At 39.6% G+C, this 18,431-nt stretch overlaps 1 protein-coding gene across 1 annotated transcript in view; it reads left to right on the top strand.

Annotated features, from left to right (window-relative positions):
• PDSS2 (decaprenyl diphosphate synthase subunit 2) overlaps positions 1-18,431 on the top strand; it is a gene marked incomplete at both ends in the record, with an annotated part of 286,459 nt that overhangs the window by 125,416 nt on the left and 142,612 nt on the right. Inside the window, one exon of the mRNA XM_080700610.1 lies at positions 15,151-15,349. Coding sequence (XP_080556736.1) covers positions 15,151-15,349 — 199 coding nt within the window. The remainder of the gene's footprint in view (positions 1-15,150; positions 15,350-18,431) is intronic.

Genomic DNA, 18,431 nt, shown 5'->3' with positions numbered 1-18,431 from the left:
AGGGCTGCCCAGACAGTGACAGCCCAGCACCCAAATGTCTTGTTAGGCTTTTCTTTTTTTCTTTCTTTTTTTTTTCTTGATAGTCTCAAGTATTTTTAACCCCTTTTGCAATACCCAGGTCCAAAAGTACTTTTACAGACCTGAATAAGGATGCTTATCTAGGTTTTCTCTCTGTTTTTCTCCCATAAAAGAACCCCATTTATTTCCAGAAACCAGATACTATTAGTTAGCTACTGTTCCTGATCCTCATGATAAGCCTCAGGCTGACCAGCAGGATAATTATGTGTTGATAGTATCGAGTTTGCATCTGAGTTATTCAAAATACTGTTTTCATAATGTTCTTTATTTGTTTGTTTGTTTGTTTGGTTGGTTGGTGGTACTGGGGGTGGAACCCTGAGACTTTCTACCTCCGGGCTGTACTCCCAGACCTATTTTATACTTTATTTGGAAACAGGGTCTCACTAAGTTGCTGAGAGCCTCACTCAGTAGATGGCTTCGAACCTGTGCGATCCTCCTGTCTCCGCCTCCCAAGCATGGGGATTACAAGCGTGCGCCACCACACCGGCTCATAATGTCCTTTAAAACAGTAAGTTACCTAGCTTGGTTATCCTTTATTCAAGAATGGTGGTGGTGCACTACGGGACATGCCGTAACCCTAACACTTGGGAGACTGAGAATCATAGGTTTGGGGCCAGCCTCATCAACCTTGTGAGGCCCTCCTCAACTTAGTGAGAACCTATTTCCAAATAAAAAAATAAAATAGGGCTGGGGGTATAGGCCAGAGGTAAAATACCTCTGGGTTCAATCCCAGTACCACCAAAAACTAAAAATAAAAATGGTGGTTTCATAGGTATATTCATTGATGACTGAGTAGAATGTTATGGTGCTCATGCTTATGAGAAAAGGTAATGCTGATCCTTTTGGAGTGACTAATTTCTAGTGATAAATGTGGTGACTCCTTGCTGAATCCCGAAATCTCTTTGCTCTTTCAAGTTTGATTCTTACCACTTAAAACAGCTCGCCTCTTTATAGGTTGGTTGGCTGGTATGGAGAGAATTAATTATAAAATACACCAATACTGAGCTTTCTGTTTTGGAAATAAATCCAGGGAACAGAAGAAGAATAAAAACAAGTTTTTATGTGAAGCTTACGTTACTTAACAATTACATTTCTGCAAAACTATGACAAGTTATAAATTATAACATTTAAACTTTTTTTTTATTTTTGTGATATGGGGATGGAACCAGGGGCATTCTATCTACAAGCTACATCCCCAGTCCTATTTTTTTATTCTTTATTTTGAAACAGGGTCTCGCTTGTACTAGTATTGGGAAGAGGTTTCAAAATGTATTAATGTACCAGTACTGGGAAAGATTTCCAATTTTGAAAATATATCGTTTGTACTAAAGAAAGCAGGACTGTCAGGAAGAAGGGACTTTTTACATTTCTAAAGAGAAATAAACAAAAAGCCAGGAGCCAGGGGAAAGGGTTCTTTATATTTCTAAAGAGAGATAAACTGCCTCAAGGATGGGAGGAAATCCCAGATCCCAGAGAAGCCACTTAACACATCTTGGGAGGGTAACAAAAGGTGTGGAGGTCTGTGCCCTGAGACAGGGCTGCCCCCCTGAGGGGCAGATTCCGCTGGGATGGAGACAGCAGAAAACTGGGCTAAGAGATAGGGCAACATATCTACATATCAAAGGACCTGCCGCAGACTTGGTCAGGATAAGAACACTCAGCATACTGGGGTTTTTTGGTAAATTCACTCGAATTGTCCGCCTGTGCCATTCTCTGGCATAGGGCTGTAACTATCTGCTGTATTTCTATCTTTTTAATAAACTTCTTTAAATCTTCAGCAAGAGTCCGGGCTAATGTGAATCTATACTTAGCTCAGGACAAGGACCCGTGGTTTTTCTGTTTATGTGGTTGTGTTGGGGGAATTATTTCTCCCCTCCCACACCAAACATATTTCACTGCAACATCACTGAGTTGCAAAGGGCCTCGCTAAGGAGCTGAGGCTGTCCACGAACTGTGATCCTTCTGTCTCAGCCTCCCAAATGCTGGGATTATTATTGTACACCACCATGCCCAGCGGCACTTAAATCTTTTTTTTTTTTTTTTGCGGGTCTGGGGATGGAACCCAGAGGCATTTGTCCTCCTGAAACGGGGGTTTCTTCTGAGCCCCCAAGATGAAGCAGGGGGTTTCTTGAGAAGAAACTAGAGTTTCATCAAAGATGAAACGGAGTTTCTTGAGAAGAAACTCAACGTTTCCTTACCAGGTTCTTGTCTACAGTGAGAGAAGAATGACACCCGTAGACCGCAGGAAGGGGAGTAAATGGTTTATTGGAAGCAGCAGGGACTAGGGAAAAGTGGCCAAACACCCCTAAGGAGCTGTTGGAACTCTGGGGTCCAGCAGTTGTCTTCAGGACAATACTTGGGAGTAGCCCAAGCCGAATGCCTTCAGTTACAAGCTGCTTTCTTTCAGAGTCCACGCAATCTGCCAGAAAGGAATAGGGAAAGTGGCAGAACACCTCTCAGGCTGTCGAACTCTGGGGTCCAGCCCCTGCCTTCAGGACATTACTTGGGAGTAGCCCGAGCCAAATGCCTTCAATTACAGGTGGCTTTCTTCTAGAGTCCACGCGATCTGCCAGAAAAGAGGAGCAGGTCACTCCTTGGGGCCCTGGTCATCTTTGATGTCCAGCAGAGGCCTTCAGGCCACTACCCGAGAGTATCCTGGGCCAAATGCCTTGATTGCACTCCACCTTCTCTCAAAGCTAACACGACTTGCGAGAGAGAAAAAAGCTCCCCAAAAGGGGAGGGCGTCCCCGAGAGGGAAAAACCCCATTTGGTGGCTGCGCTAGGGCTTTGCCAGATATCTGCGTGTCCTCTTTTGGGTTGTGGTGAGTTTAGGATCTCGGGAATTCTGGGAAGCAGCTCTCAGAATTTGCATAGGGCATTTGCAAGTCCTTTGAAGAATCTCCTTTCAGTAAAGTGTCAGACTTGCTCTAGTGATGGCTCCTGGGTTTGTTGATTAGTAAACTGATGGCTTTGTGAAGCTTTGGTCCTTCCTATCTCTGAACCTTGGCCCCTCGCCCCTCAGGAAATTAAGTTTTTTCTACCGAGGCTTTTCTCTATCTGCCTATTTCCTTTCTATCTCCTCACTCCAAGCTATACCCCCTGCCCTATTTTTTATTCTTTTTTTTTTTTTTTTTTTTTGGTGGTACTGGGGTTCCTGGAAGCCCTTCTACCTCTGGGCTACACTCCCAGACCTATTTTATACTTTTTTTTTTGAAACAGGGTCTTTTAAGCCAGAGAGGCTGGCTTCGAACCTGCGCTATCCTCCTGTCTCCGCCTCCCAAGCTCAGGGATTACAAGCATGCACCACTATGCCCGGCTTTTATTCTTTATTTTAAAACAGGGTCTCACTAAGTTGCAGAGGGCCTCACTAAGTAGCTGAGGCTGTCCGCGAACCGTGATCCTCCAGTCTCAGCCTCCCGAATGCTGAGATTACAAGCGTGCACTACCACGCCTGACTACACTTAAATCTTTTAAATGGGATAATTTTGTGTGTTTTAAAGTTTATTCAAGTACTAAAGAATTTCTCTCTCTCTTGATAGTATGTTTTCACTCACTCCAGATTTCATGTTTTCATGGCATGGCAATTCAAACCTAGACTCTGTCCCTCTTAGAAATGAGACCAGATGCAAAGAAAGACACCAGGTCCTCATGTGAAGTGTGTGTGGTCAGAGCTGGAAGGCCTGGCCATTTCTTTTGGCCCTTTAATACAGCCGGTCACCTTTAATACAACCCCATAACGTTGACATTTTGCTATTTGCTGGGGGGAATGCTAGGGATTAAACCCAGAAGTGTTCTACCTCTGACCTGCACCCACAGCCCTATTTTATTTTTTATTTTGAAACAAAGTCTTAAGTTGCTGAGGGCCTTGCTTAATTAGTGAGGTTGGCCTTGAACCTGTGATCCCAAGTCCTGGGATTACATATATGCACCACAATACCCAGCTGACATTTTGAGTTTAATGGTTGAATTTTTAAATTTTGTTACATTCATTTTAAAGTCGGAATTCTCATTGCTAGATTCAGAAATGAAATAAAATTAATTTTGAATGCTGTGATCATGGCAAACCTCAAATTCAAAGTTCCATCTTAACTTAGGTTATCAACATGAGTAATGGCAAAATAGAAAAATCCTTATGTTCCTCTAATTATTGCAGTTTAAACTGAATGAATCTCTTGGGACTTTGAGTCTGGTTTACTTACAAGAAATTAATAAAGACACTCATAATTAGTTAAAACCGATCACTATGAAAGATGTTTTACCTGGCATGAATTTACAAAAGCAGATGCTTTCCTTTTTTATTTATAGTTCATATGGCTGTTTTATACGTTTTAAGCTTAATTTAATTTTTTTTAATGTTTGCAGTGCTAAAGATTGAACCCAGGGCCTCACACATGCTAGACAAGTACTCTAAAGCTTGACACTATTTGAGTATCTTAGGATCCTTTTGTTCTTACCCACTTCTCCCAGCCCCACCCGCCACCTCCAGCCTTTGCCTGTATGGAGCTCTCATTCAGTGGGACCACAGGTAGAGAAGCAGAACGTGAGCAGAATAGGTGGTGTGTCAGCGGGCGATGAGTGCTATGGAAGAAAAAAGCAGAAGATGAGAGGAGGGCATCCTGATGGGCGAGACGGTTGCTCTGGCCCTGGAGTGGTCAGCGAGGCCTTACTTGCAGAGACCTTAAGGGGGTAAATGACAGCCTTATAGATATATAAGAGATGTGCATGCAGACAGAAAAAGGCATAGGGCCCGAGGCAAGGCTGGGCATGTTTAAGGAATAACCAGGAAGCTGATGGAGCAGGAGGGAAGGGGCAGTGGATCGGAGGGAATGGAGAGAGGCTGCGCACATCGTCTGGGGCCTTGCAGTCCTTGTACTGGTGAGAGAGCCGGGCAGCCACTGGAGGCTGCAGAGAGGAGCAGGGCCTCGTTCTGCTTCCATTGACCACTCACCTCAGCCCCACATCTGCAAAGTATCTTTTATTCATCCTCCATGTCTGGTCACAGAGCAATATAGTGAGTGGCCCTCTCATTCACACTTTTGCTTTCTGCAGTTTAAGTTACCTGAAGTCAACCGCCATTTAAAAATATTAAATAAAAATTTCAGAAATAATTCATGTGTTTTAAAGTAGAGGCCATTCTGTGTAGTGCAATGAAATCTTGCGCTGTCCCATTAACTCCCAACCAGGATGTGAGTCATCTCTTTGTCCAGTGTACACAAGCTGTAAATGCTCCTGGCCCAGTACTCACTAAGTAACCATCTGAGTTATCAGAACAGCCATCATAGTACAGTAGTTTTATTCAAGTAACTATTGTTTTACTTAGTAATGGCCCCAAGTATAAGAGTAGTGATGCTGGCAGCTCCAGTATGTCAAAGCAAATCCATAAAGTGCTTCCTTTAAGGATCATCTCACATCATCACAGAAGGGCAAGTATAGTACAGTAAGGTATTTTGAGAGAGACCACATCCCTGTGATGTTCATTTCAGTGTATTGTCTAATTACTTTTTTATTATTATTATCAGTATTATTATTATATTATATCTCACTGAAACCTGACTTATAAACTAAATTTATCATAGGCATATATGTCTAGAGAAAAACAGTATTAGTAGGGTTTGTTAATATCCATGGTCTCCGGTATCCTCTGGGCGTCTTGGAGGAGATTGCCTGCGGATAAAGAGGAGCTACTATCCTGCAGTTCTTCCAGTAGATTATCCTGTGTCGCATTCTGCCTATTCCTGTTAGAGTCTCCATTCTAATTCTGTCACTCCTAAATTACTAGAAAGGTAGAAACAACCATGTAACCCTTGATGATTTAGCAACTTGTGGTATAAAGCCAGGATTAAGTTTCTTACAAAGCTATTTTAACACAATAACTTTCTTCATGACGTTATCAGCTCCTTGTCACTGGAATTATTCAAGCAGAAGTTCTTGGAAGTCATGTTGCAGTAGCCCAGTCTTGACATTCTGTATATCCTGGATTATACTGGTGAATTCCATCTCTTAAGATATCAGAAGTTGATTTGTAAATCTGTCTCCCACTTCTATTCTTGGCCAAGAAAAACCTTCTTTGCTGTTAAAGGAAGGAAAAAAGAAGGAAAAAGGAAGGGAAAGAGGAGAAAAATCATCAGAGCATCTTCAAATTGCCCAGCAGCTCCTTCATGACTCCACACTGTGATTTCAAAAGCCCAGACCCCCTGATGCACTCAAGGCCCTTGTCTGCCCACAGTCAGACCTCATCTTTGCTCCTCTTTGAATTAGGTGGAGATATACTACCTGCTACTTTCCAGCAAACATCCCATTCTTACCTCCAGATCACAATCTTTGTTTTTTCTGTGCCTGCAACTTTTAAAAAGCATAAGTAGCTGGGCATGGTGGCATACGCTTGTAATTCCAGTACTTGGGAGGCTGAGACAGGAGGATCTCAGTTCACGGACAACCTCAGCTCCTTACTGAGGCCTCCGCAACTTAGTGAGACCCTGTTCCAAAATAAAGAATAAAAAATTGGGCTAGGGGTATAGTTCAGAGGTAGAATGCCCCCTGGTTTTCATCCCCAGTACCACCAAAAGTAAATAAGTAAATAAATAATAAATAAATAAATAAATAAAAACATAAGTCCTAAGACCCACAATCACCATGTAAAGGTTCCTCCTTTCCTGCTCTTCCCGCCTCCCTAGGTGTCCTTTCCTCCTTTTCCTCATCTTTCCTTTGTTACTTCAGAAATCAACTCATGCTATTCATTCAGCAAATACCAAAAGCCTGCTCTATACTAAGCACTGATAGGGGTATTTAAGATAAAGTAATGAAAAAATTTATAAAAATCTCAGCCCTTAGGGAGCTTTCTGTTTCAATTTGCTTCTTTTCTATTGCTACTTAGTATCAAACTACATTAGTTGGCATTTAAATTGTTTTCATTTTTGACCGGGCATGGTGGCGCATGCTCTAATCCCCGTGCTTGGGAGGCAGAGACAGGAGGATCGCGCAGGTTCAAAGCCAGCCTCGCTGGCTTAAGAGACCCTGTTTCCAAATAAAATATCAAATAGATCTGGGAGTGTAGCCCAGAGGTAGAAGGGTTTCCGAGAACCCCAGTACCACCAAAAAAAAATAAATACATAAATAAATAAATAAATAAATAAATTATTTTAATATTTTCTGTTAAACATGTTGAGCCAGACAAGGTGATCATTTCAGTACTTGAGAGGCTCAGATAGGAGGATTGCAACAACATGTGGTAACTTAGTGAGACCTGTTTGTTTCAAAATAAAAAATTAAAAAAACTGGGAATATAGCTCAGTGGTTCAATCCCAGTACTGGATTCAACCCCAGTAATATACACACATACCATGTTTATATGTATGTATAGAATTTTGCTACTCTTTTAGTAAGCTCTCATAGGTCAAGGGACATCCGTTTTTTAAATTTTAACTGATACCATATTTTCAGTTACTATAATTTGAAACAATTTAAAATCCAACAGTGGATCGAGGGAAATTTTTCCTGTTAGAGGTTGCTTTCTAGGGTCATTCTGTTCAAGTAAAGTTTGGGCAGTGGTGGAAACTGGTGAGGTGAGATGAGCATAGCTCCAAGGCTTCCAAATTCTGCTTACTTTGAGAAGATGGACTGCCCAGCAACGCGCCTCGGGGCTTCGTTTGTGTCTTGGCACACTGCTATGAAACCCCAGGCCCACCCTCGCTGAAATGGAATCTTCCTAATTTTTTTTTATTTTTCCAAAGATAACCAACTAAAAAATACAATTCCACCAGTATTGTAATACTTTTCTAAATTATTAATGAGATTGAGCATCATTTTATATGGCATTTTGCCATTTGTGTTTCTTCTGGAATTACTTTTTTTGTGTCCTTTCCTATTTTGCTATTAAGCTCTTTATCTTTTTCTTATTAATTTTGTCAAATTTGGACAGTTGTGCATGCATTTTGAATATAAATTCTTTGTTGTATGTATTACAAATGCTTTTACTTCAAGCCTGTATTTGCCCTAGTTTTTTATATTTTATCATCGTGTGTGTGTGTGTGTGTGTGTGTGTGTGTGTGTGTGTGTACTGGGGATTTACTGTGTGTGTGATTACTGAACCCCAGGATCCTTTAGCACTGACCTATAACCCCAGCCATTTTATTTTTTATTTTAAAGCACAATCTCACAGAGTTGCCCAGTCTGGCCTGGTCTTGAAATTGCAATCCTCCTGTTTCAGCCTCAGGAGTACTAGGATTACCCACATGGGCCATCATACCCAGTGCTTGTACATTTTAACTTCTTAAACATTATTTTCTTTGTGACTTTCTGATTCCATTCCACTAATTTATCAGTCTGTTCCTGAGATATTATTGTGCTTTTTAAAACTAAAATGACTTTGTAATAAGTTTTAAAATCTAGAACAGCAGCTGTCCTTTTTCAAAAATTTTTTCTAAATTTTCAAATGTATTCTTTCCTTATGAAAATAAAAATCAATTTTCTGATTTTAAGAAAAGCAATTTTAGGATTCAAAACAATTGACTTTACATAAGTGACTCTTTCTTACTATTTTAATACTTTTAGAAAGACTCCAGATTTTGCACAGGTTGTGTTTGGGGTTTTGATGAGTTTTCTATTGATATGCAAAGAGCCTGGGCTTTAGAATCGCAAATCCCTGGGCATGAATCCAGCTCTAGGGTTTACTGGCTGTGTGAACTTGAGCCTGTCCGCCAAGTTCAGACACTGCTTATCTCACAGAGCTGTTGTTTTACATTATCTTACTTATCAAATCAGTTAATTCAGGTTTTTTGTTGTTGTTGTTTTTTGGTTTTTTTGGTGCTGGTGGTACTGGGGTTCCTGAAAGCCCTTCTACCTCCAGGCTACACTCCCAGACCTATTTTATACTTTTTTTATATTTGGAAACAGTGTCTCTTAAGCCAGCGCAGCTGGCTTCAAACCTGCGTGATCCTCCTATCTCCATCTCCCAAGCACGGGGATTACAAATGTGTGCCACCATGCCCGACTAATTCAGTTATTCTTGAAAAATATTTTACTCATAGTGTTCAGTATACAGTAATTAATTTACTTAAAGTAATTAACTTAGTAAGTGATAGCCATAATCACCCCTAAGCTTTTTTTTTTTTGTGTGTGTGTGTGGTACTAGGGATGGAACCCAGGGGCCTTCTACCTCCGAGCTACACCCCCAGCCCTATTTTGTATTCTTTATTTTGGAACAGAGTCTCACTGAGTTGCAGAGGGCCTCACTAAGTAGCTGAGGCTGTCCATGACTACGATCCTCCTGTGTCAGCCTCCCAAGTGCTGGGATTACAAGCGTGTGCCACCATGCCCGGCCACACTAGGCATTTTAAAAACCAGGATATTCGACATATATTCAAATGAAATGACATGATATCTGGCATTTACTTCACAATAATCTGGAAGTGTGAGTGAAGGCTATAGCTAGAACAAAGATAGCCTTAGATTCGTCGTTCTTAAAGCTGGCTTAGGTCCACAGAGTTCTCCATACTATTTTCTCCTTGTATATGTGTGAAAATTCCCCAAACCAAAACATAAAAACTTTTTTAAAATGCATCTTTAGAAGCTGTTAAAAATAACAAGGTGCAAGCGTTTGTTATATCTAAATGGAAGACCATGTAAATATTAATCTCAGTTTTATTCTGTATTATTTTAACCTCTCAGAAAGATGGGAGGGAAGGAAGGAAGAAGGAAATATTGAGAAAGAAGTTTCCATTTTCTCTCTTATCTGTGTAGTGAAACACAATTGACCTATCCACAGTTATAGCACCAAACAAAATGTAAAACATGTAGAGAGATTTCAAATTTTTATAAGGAATAATTTTTAATAATTAAAACAGTAGTTTTAATTATCAGCAGACAAGGCTCCTATGAGGCAGTTATTACTCATACCTGGAAGGAGCTAACGGAAGGCTAATTGGCCTCGGGATCACATCCAATTATGATTTCGTAAACCTGACTTTATATTATTCTTCTCCTTTCAAAAACTAAGTATGATAGATGCCCTCTATAGCCTTTATGAACCTGATTCTCTTTATTTTTTATTTCTTTTTATGGTACTGAGGAATTCAACCCAGCAGGTTCTATCTCTGAGTTAGACCCCCCCACCCAGACCTATTTATTATGTTGAAACAGGGCCTGAGTGACTACATGCTGGCGTGGAACCTTCCATCTCCCTGTCTCGGCCTCCCAAATACTGGGATTAAAGTCATGTGCCATTGTATCACGCTTGAAACTGATTTTTTAATAGTTGTTTATTTAACACATATTTAGAGGCAATCTAAAGAAGTAGATATTATAATTTAGAGTGTTATTGAGGAAAGGGGGTAGCAGGAAAATTGATGGCTAGAAACATTATTATATAAAATTTGATAAATGACTGAGCTATATTAAAAAGGCCTTCAAGCACAGAAGAGTTAATCCTGGAGAAGTGAGGGCAAGCATAACAGAAATGACACAAACTATTTTGGTGTTTACTGATTTTTAAAACCTTTAGGCAAAAAATATATTGGTTACTTCCCTATAGCAGCACAAGTTAAATGACATATACAATGGACCTCTGTAGAGATCTTAAGTAAAGCAAGGAGGTTCCCTACTTGTAAACAATGTGAATCTATCTCCAAGAGATGATATTAGGTAAATATCTATCCAGAGTGCATATATATGAATATAGTAATATAAATTGTCTTCATTATATTCATGGTACAATTTTTATTGATAGTATCTTTCAGGAATTTATTTGGCTGCATATAAGAACTCTTAAACAGAGGCTTTAAAGACTATAGTGAAGCCGGGCGCGGTGGTGCACGCTATAATCCCAGCATTCGGGAAGGATCATGGTTTTTAGACAGCCTCAGCTACTTAGTGAGGCCCTTTGCAACTCAGTGAGACCCTGTTTCAAAAAATAAAAAGACTATTAAAAAAAAAAAAGAGTGCTGGGGGTGTAGCTCAGAGGTACAATGCCCCTAGGTTCCATCCCTGGTACCGCAAGGGGAAAAAAAATACTACAGTGTTTATCTCTGTGACAAGAAGTATAGGGGCTTGGGATATATCTCAGTGGTGAAGCATGAAGGAAGGAAAGAAGGGAAAGAGGATTGGTTTAGAGCAGGTGCAGTGCTCAAAGAAGTCCACAGGGACTCAAGCATCTCCTTTCTTCTTGTTCTGCCATCCTTAGTTTGGGGTCATCTTTAGGATCTACTCTGCCCTAAACAGTTGGGCCATATCCAGCCTGGAAGAAGGGTTATTCCCCCAAATGCTAAAGGTACACACCAGCTGAATCTCTCCTCTTATATCAAGAACCTAGTAGGTTTCTCAGAAACCCACCTACTCAATGTTTGCTCACATTTCATTGGCAAGAATATGTCACAAGATCACATTTAGCTACAGAAGACCCCACCACCACCAAGGAACTAGGTATTTAACCCAAGGGCCTTCTACATCCGAGCTACACCCTCAGCCCTATTTTTTATTCTTTATTTTGAAACAGGGTCTCACTGAGTTGCAAAGGGCCTCACTAAGTAGTTGAGGCTGTCCATGAACCGCAATCCTCCGGTCTCTGACTCCCAAATGCTGGGATTACAAGCGTGCGCCACAACGCCTGGCTTATTCTTTATTTTGAAACAGGTTCTCACCAAGTTGCACAGGGCCTTACCAAGTAGCTGAGGCTAGCCACAAACCTGTAGTCCTCCTGCCTCAGCCTCCCAAGTACTGCGATTACAAGCATGCACCACCACGCCTGGCAGCAGGAGGTCTTTTTAGGGGAGTGCATTTTGTTGCTATTCCAAAGATAATCAGAGGTTTGTTAGTAGGAATGGAAGAATGGGTAGGTGACTAGCAATGTCTACTATTTTTATTTCTGAAGCTTAAGATGCTAAAAAAATGAAGAAAATTTTGCAGAAATATTGGAAAAAATGGACAGATCAAAAGCAGATGAAGTTGTTTAATATATAATTGAAAAAGTAATTTGATGAAAATTCTTATAAAAACATTGATTAATCCTGAGGTTTTTTTCCAATGTGATAATTACTCTGATCACTTAACAGGAATGGTATGTACTTGTAACTCTTTTTCAATTAAGACTTAGCATGAGAACTATCCAAAAGTGCTAAGGTATATGTATATAAAATTTATTTAAGATAAATTTTAAGGCAGGTACAGTAGCCCATGCCTGTAATAACAGTACTGGGAGGCTGAAACAAGAGGATGGTAGGCTCAAGGCCAGTCTTAGCAACTTAGAAAGACCCTGTCTCAAAATTAAAAAAAAAAAAAAAAAAAGCTGGGCGTGGTGGCACACACTTGTAATCCCCCCACTTGGGAGGCGGAGACAGGAGGATCACGCAGGTTTGAAGCCAGCCCCACTGGCTTAAGAGACCCTGTTTCTAAATAAAAATATAAAAAATAGGTCTGGGAATGTAGCACAGAGGTAAAAGAGCTTCCAAGAACCCCAGTACCACCAAAAAAAAAAAAAAAAAAAAAAGTTTAAAAAAAAATTTTTTAAGGGCTTGGGGTATAGCTCAGTGGTAGACCACCCCTGGGTTCAATCCCTAGTGTGTTGGAAGTTTCCTAGATTGCTTTACCTAGCTAAAATAGGAATAAGATAATGAGAAGAAAATTCTCCCAGATTCTATCACACTTTTCACTGCTTGTTTGCTATACACTAAATTGAACTCTTGCATAATGTGACCTAAAGTTGTTCATCTGATAATAAAAATCTAGCAAGCTGAGGGTATAATACTAGATAGTAAAATTACAGAACAGATTTAATGATGACCAATCACTCTCTTCCTATTAGCTACAGAAAAGTGTATAATAATAATAATAGCAATAGTTTGTGTCTTCGTAACAATTACCTGTTAGTCTGGTTTTTGTTTTTATTTTTGCTTTTCCCCATGGATCTCACAATCTGGGAGCCAGAAGGAACCTATTTATCTAGTCCCATCATTTCAGTGATGAGAAGAGGCCCTGTGCATTGAAGGGATTTGCCCCTGAGGTAGCTCATGTAATAGGCAGAAGTAGACTGTCATTCAGATTCCTGATTGTGCTAAACCAATTGATTTGGTTCTGACCAAATGATTTGGAAACAACCTGATTATTTTACTCTAAACAAAGAGAATCAACCTTGTTCTTAATATACTTTCTCCTAGCAAAATTTCCTTTCATAGTGCTGAAAAACTAGAGATGAAAACTGGACAAATTTATAGTGGGCATAAACCAGTGTTGTTAACAGTGGTAACATGCTTATCTCCCTCCCCCCCACTTACTGTTCATTAACTGACATTGTAAATGATCACTGGTCACTATAGCAAGGTGGCTCTGATTCCAGCTTTCTCCTTTTCAAATGGTATGTTAAGTAGTTCACCTCCTCAGACCTGCTGTAAATTAGAATCACAAGTAGATAGTACAAATGAAAGTTATTTTTGTAAATGTTGAGTACTGTATATAGTATGACAGGTTTTCACTTTTATTATTACTATTGGCCATGTGGCATTTAAAAATTGCTTACTTACTTAATGGATACTGTTTTATCATTATAGATGTCTTCATTAAGGCTCACAATTACTCATTTTTATTCTTAGGGTAATTCAAAACACCTACAGCTTCTTGATGCCTGTTTATTACTTTCTTTTCTAAGCTAAACTGCATGAGAGACTTGTCCAAATGCATGACCCTTTGTGAGCTTTGTGTTGCCCATAATGTCCTTGTGTGGTTTTTGTGAAATATGACAATATGAATTTTTTTTCCAATGGATGGTTTCATACACTAGAAAGCACTTACAGGATAGTAATGACGTATTTTTTTCTGTTCTTTAAATCATTTTTTAAAAGAATGATTTTAAATACACCTCTACTTTTTAAAGTTTTCTGTTAACTTTTCAATGGTCTTAAAAGCACCCATTTTTAGTGATTTTCTTAGGAATGTAATGAGATTTTAATTAACAATGATTTTTTTAAGAAGCTGTTTAACTCACTGGTTCATCTTCTTTTCACATTCCTGTATGTCCACAGGGTCTTCTTTACAGATTCTCTTAATTTTTTAACAATGAAAATGAACTTAAAATGTGATTTTTCTTCTGATGTTGCCAAGGTCTTTGGCTCTTGTACTTTGATTATATCTTTTTTCAGTACTCTGTGCTACACTCCTAGCCCTGTTTTTTATTCTTTACTTTGAAACAGAGTCTCACTAAGTTGCAGAGGCCTCACTAAGTAGCTGAGGCTGGCCACAAACCTGCAATCCTCCTGTCTCAGCCTCCCAGGTACTGAGATTACAAGTGTGTGCCACCACACCCAGCTAATTATATCTTTATGTAATTATTGTATTATAGTTGTTAAGCAAGCAAGTACTGTACTTTTTTTAGTCTCGTGTATTTATTATTTGATTCCTCTTTATGTCTGAGGCTACCATCCCAGGTGAAACTTTTGTTATATTTGCCTGGACCTTTCTGATAGCTCTTTCTCCGCTCCCCAATCTACCATCTTTCCACTTTCACCACCTACTTTTTCAAAGTTTTCTACGTTATCACCTCCAGGATATTCTTCCTAAATCATCAAAACATAGATAGATAGATAGGAAGATCTGGATTCTGAAAGGCCAGGTCCTTGAAGGAATCTCTGAAACTCATAGCTTTGCATTTAGGATGAAAGAACAGAATGTATGTAATGTACTTTGCCAAATGTCTGGCACAGATTTTATTCCCACACAAATTAATGTTCTGTTAGATACCCCCAAGGCTTCTCAGAAATTTTGAAATTAAAAGAGTGAGAAAGTATACTGAGAGTTAAGAATCTAAGCGGAACTGTGGAGGATAGCCCTTCACCTGCGAGCTTCTCTCTGGGGCTTGCCAGTGACTTAGGAGATGGAGAGAAGGACCATTATCGAGAAATAAAGGTGTCAAGGTTTGCTTATGGTTCCCAAACTACTCAGCGGAGAAGCCTCTATTTAAAATTGCACTAAAAGGCAATACAACCCCCAAAAGAGTAATCTTAAATATTTTATTGTTGAAAATGGAAGCCTGACATTAGTGATAAAAGTGATATTCTTGACATTCAGACAAACCTTATTTTTATCTTTTAGTCAAAGAAGTTTGGCAGAGATCACAGAACTTATCCATACTGCTCTCCTTGTACATCGTGGGATAGTAAACTTAAATGAGTTGCAGTCTTCTGATGGACCACTGAAGGACATGCAATTCGGAAATAAAATAGCTATCCTGAGTGGAGACTTTCTTCTAGCAAATGCCTGCAATGGACTGGCTCTGCTACAGAACACCAAGGTAAAATTGCTTTGCCTGGATGGCCTTCAGGTGGCTTTTGGTTGGTGGCTGTGTCCTGCCATTCACCTTGCCCAGGTAGATGCTCAGGAAAGCCCTGAGGAATATGATGACAGCAGTATCAGCACCAGGGAGAACTGGTGAATGCTAGAAAAGAGGTTTGTTTGTTTGTTTGTTTGTTTGTTTGTAGTACTGGGAGTCGAACCCAGAGGCTTTCTACCTCTGAGCTACACTCCCAGACCTATTTTTATACTTTATTTGGAAACAGGGTCTCACTAAGTAGCTGAGGCTGGCTTTGAACCTGTGTGAGCCTCCTGTCTCAGCCTCCCAAGCACGGGGATTACAAGCATGCGCCACCACGCCTGGCTTTAGAAAAGAGTTTTAGAATCAGTCTCTATTTTTTTCTAGTCATTCAAAGTAAAGAATATATAAGTAGATATTACCCACAGTCCACTAGCTAGTAGAATTTAAATTAACATTCTGATGTATTTCCTTGCTGTCCTTTTTGTTACTGTTATTCATTCATACCTTCATATATAGGATCATTTTTGGACATAGGTGAGAATTTGCTTAAATATAAGTATTGAGTTTTTGTTTTTTAAAATGCTAAAAAGGGGTGTATTCATTCAAGTCACCCCTCCATGCCACTCTGGTATGGAGCTGTACCTATCCTCTGTATTTCTATCTTTCTAATAAACTTCTTTAAATCTTCAAATAAATAAATAAATAAAATGCTAAAAAGGAGCATGAACTTGTACAAAATATTTGTTGATATTTATTATCTACTGTAGAGGCCATAGTGGTATCACTGACCACATGAAAGCAGGAGTCACACCCTTCGTGGCGGCCCACGCCTATGATCCCAATACATGGGAGGCTAAGACAGAAGGACTGCATGTTCAAGACCAGCCTCAGCAATTTAGCAAGGCTCTCGCTCCCGCAAGTGAGACCTTGTTTCAAAATAAAAAGGGCAAAGGGGCTAGGGGTGTAGCTTGGAGGTAGAATGCCCCTGGGTTCAGTCCCTAGAACCACTAAAAAATAAAAATAAAAAATAAATACTGAGAAAACAAGAGTAAAATCTGCTGGCAGAATGTCAGGATCTTTGAAAGTTAGTAGTTAATTTAAGGATACTGTACCTGAAAATGATGATTTAACACATGCAGCTGCAAGTGTTTCACACCTCTCTGTGAAACATAACTTGCTGAGTTTATTTCACTTATTTTCAGCTATAACTTTAATATGCACATAGAAAAGGGGAAGCAAGCTGGGCGTGGTGGCGCGCAGTTGTCATCCTCACGCTTGGGAGGCTGAGACAGGAGGATCACACAGGTTCGAAGCCAGCCTCAGCTACTTAGTGAGGCTCTCGGGAACTTAGTGAGACCCTGTTTCCAAATAAAATATAAATTAGGTCTGGGAGTATAGCCAGAGGTGGAAAAGCCTCTGGGTTCCACCCCCAGTACCACCAACAGAGAGAGAGAGAGAGAGAGAGAGAGAGAGAGAGAGAGAGAGAGAGAGTTAGTTCTTATGCTTGTTGACTCCATTGGAAGATGAACTTTGTAAATGGTTAAATAATTTCAGCTATAGTTCAGTATCATCAGCTACTTCAAATAATTATATGAGTTAATTCCAAAAATGATTTGGATTTTTTTCTTTCCATTCATTCATGAGATCAAGGTAAAGCTCTTAGGAGCTGTCAAAAATAAAGCCTTTGTGAGTGAGATTGGAAATTCAGTTTAAAAGTTTGTTGTTAGCCAGGCGTGGTGGCACATGCCTATAATCCCAGTATGTGAGAGGCTGAGATAGGAAGATCACAAGTTTACTGCCAGCCTCAATAGTGAGACTCTCATCAACCCAGCAAGATCCTGTTTCAAAATAAAGCCGGGCCAGGGGTATAGCTCAGAGGTAGAATGCCTCCGAGTTCAATCCCTAGTCACACACACACACACACACACACACACACACACACACACAATTTGGTGGTGAAGAAGAAATTACAAGCGTGTAGCCGGGCGTGGTGATGTACACTTGTAATTCCAGTACATGGGAGGCTGAAGCAGGAGGATCGCAGGTTCAAAGCCAGCTGTGGCGATTTAGTGAGGCTCTCAGCAATCTAGTAAGACCCTATTTCAAAATAAGAAATAAAACTGGGGTGGGGGTATAGCTTGGAGGTAGAATGCCTCTGCATTCAATACCCATTGTCAAAATAAGAGAAAAAATAGGAGTTTAAAAGAAAGTACATTTACAAATTTGGGTGAGGCATAATATTGTGGTAAACCAAAAGCAAAACAAGACAAAAAAATATTCTTACTACATGAATAAATCTGAAGAGTAGCTAGAACTGGTTGTGGCACATACATAATTCACAGTTACATCCAAACACGCACCCACACTCCTATAATTAATATAAAAGATCTTGCTAAGTCAAAATTAACAAATATATTTATAGTCAGAATTCCACAACTACAAGATTTGGGGGACTGTAGCTGATACACCTCACATTGTATGCCTTCTCTGTGTGTCATCAATCAGATTTTAGAAATTCCTGTTACTAAATCTGTGCCTAATGGTGATACTGAACTTCAAGTGAGTCATTTTATTCAAAATCAACCTAAAATCCCAAATCAAGTATTTAGAGCACAGCATGAGGCTTTTAGGAGAAAAAAAGCTTTTGGAATTTTCCCTACAAAAGCCAGGAAGGAGCTGAACAAAATAGATGTGACAACTCAGGTAATATACAAGGTTAACATTTTCCATTCTGTAATTGTGATTATGGATGTTTCACCTTGCAAGAAGAATCTTTTGGTGGTGCTCTGTGTTTAATATACTGTACACATACATGAATAAAATGAAATCGGGGAAAGCCTAGATTTTGTAACATCTAAATTTGGTGAAACTTTCAAAAGAATCAGAGATCAGTACACTGTCTTTAGAAAAAAATTATCAAAGAAAGATACTCGGAAGGAGGCAAAAAGACCAGGCCTGTAAAACTATTTGGGCTAGAATGTTTACATTGATCAATATTTTAAAAATTAGAATTATGTCTTTTACTTAGCAAATTTGCTTTGAACTTAGCAGTTCACCCAGA

Source organism: Muscardinus avellanarius (genome assembly GCF_963383645.1).
Source record: "Muscardinus avellanarius genome assembly, chromosome: 8".
Classification (NCBI taxonomy): Eukaryota; Metazoa; Chordata; class Mammalia; order Rodentia; family Gliridae; genus Muscardinus; species Muscardinus avellanarius.
This window is presented reverse-complemented; position numbering and strand designations above follow the sequence as displayed.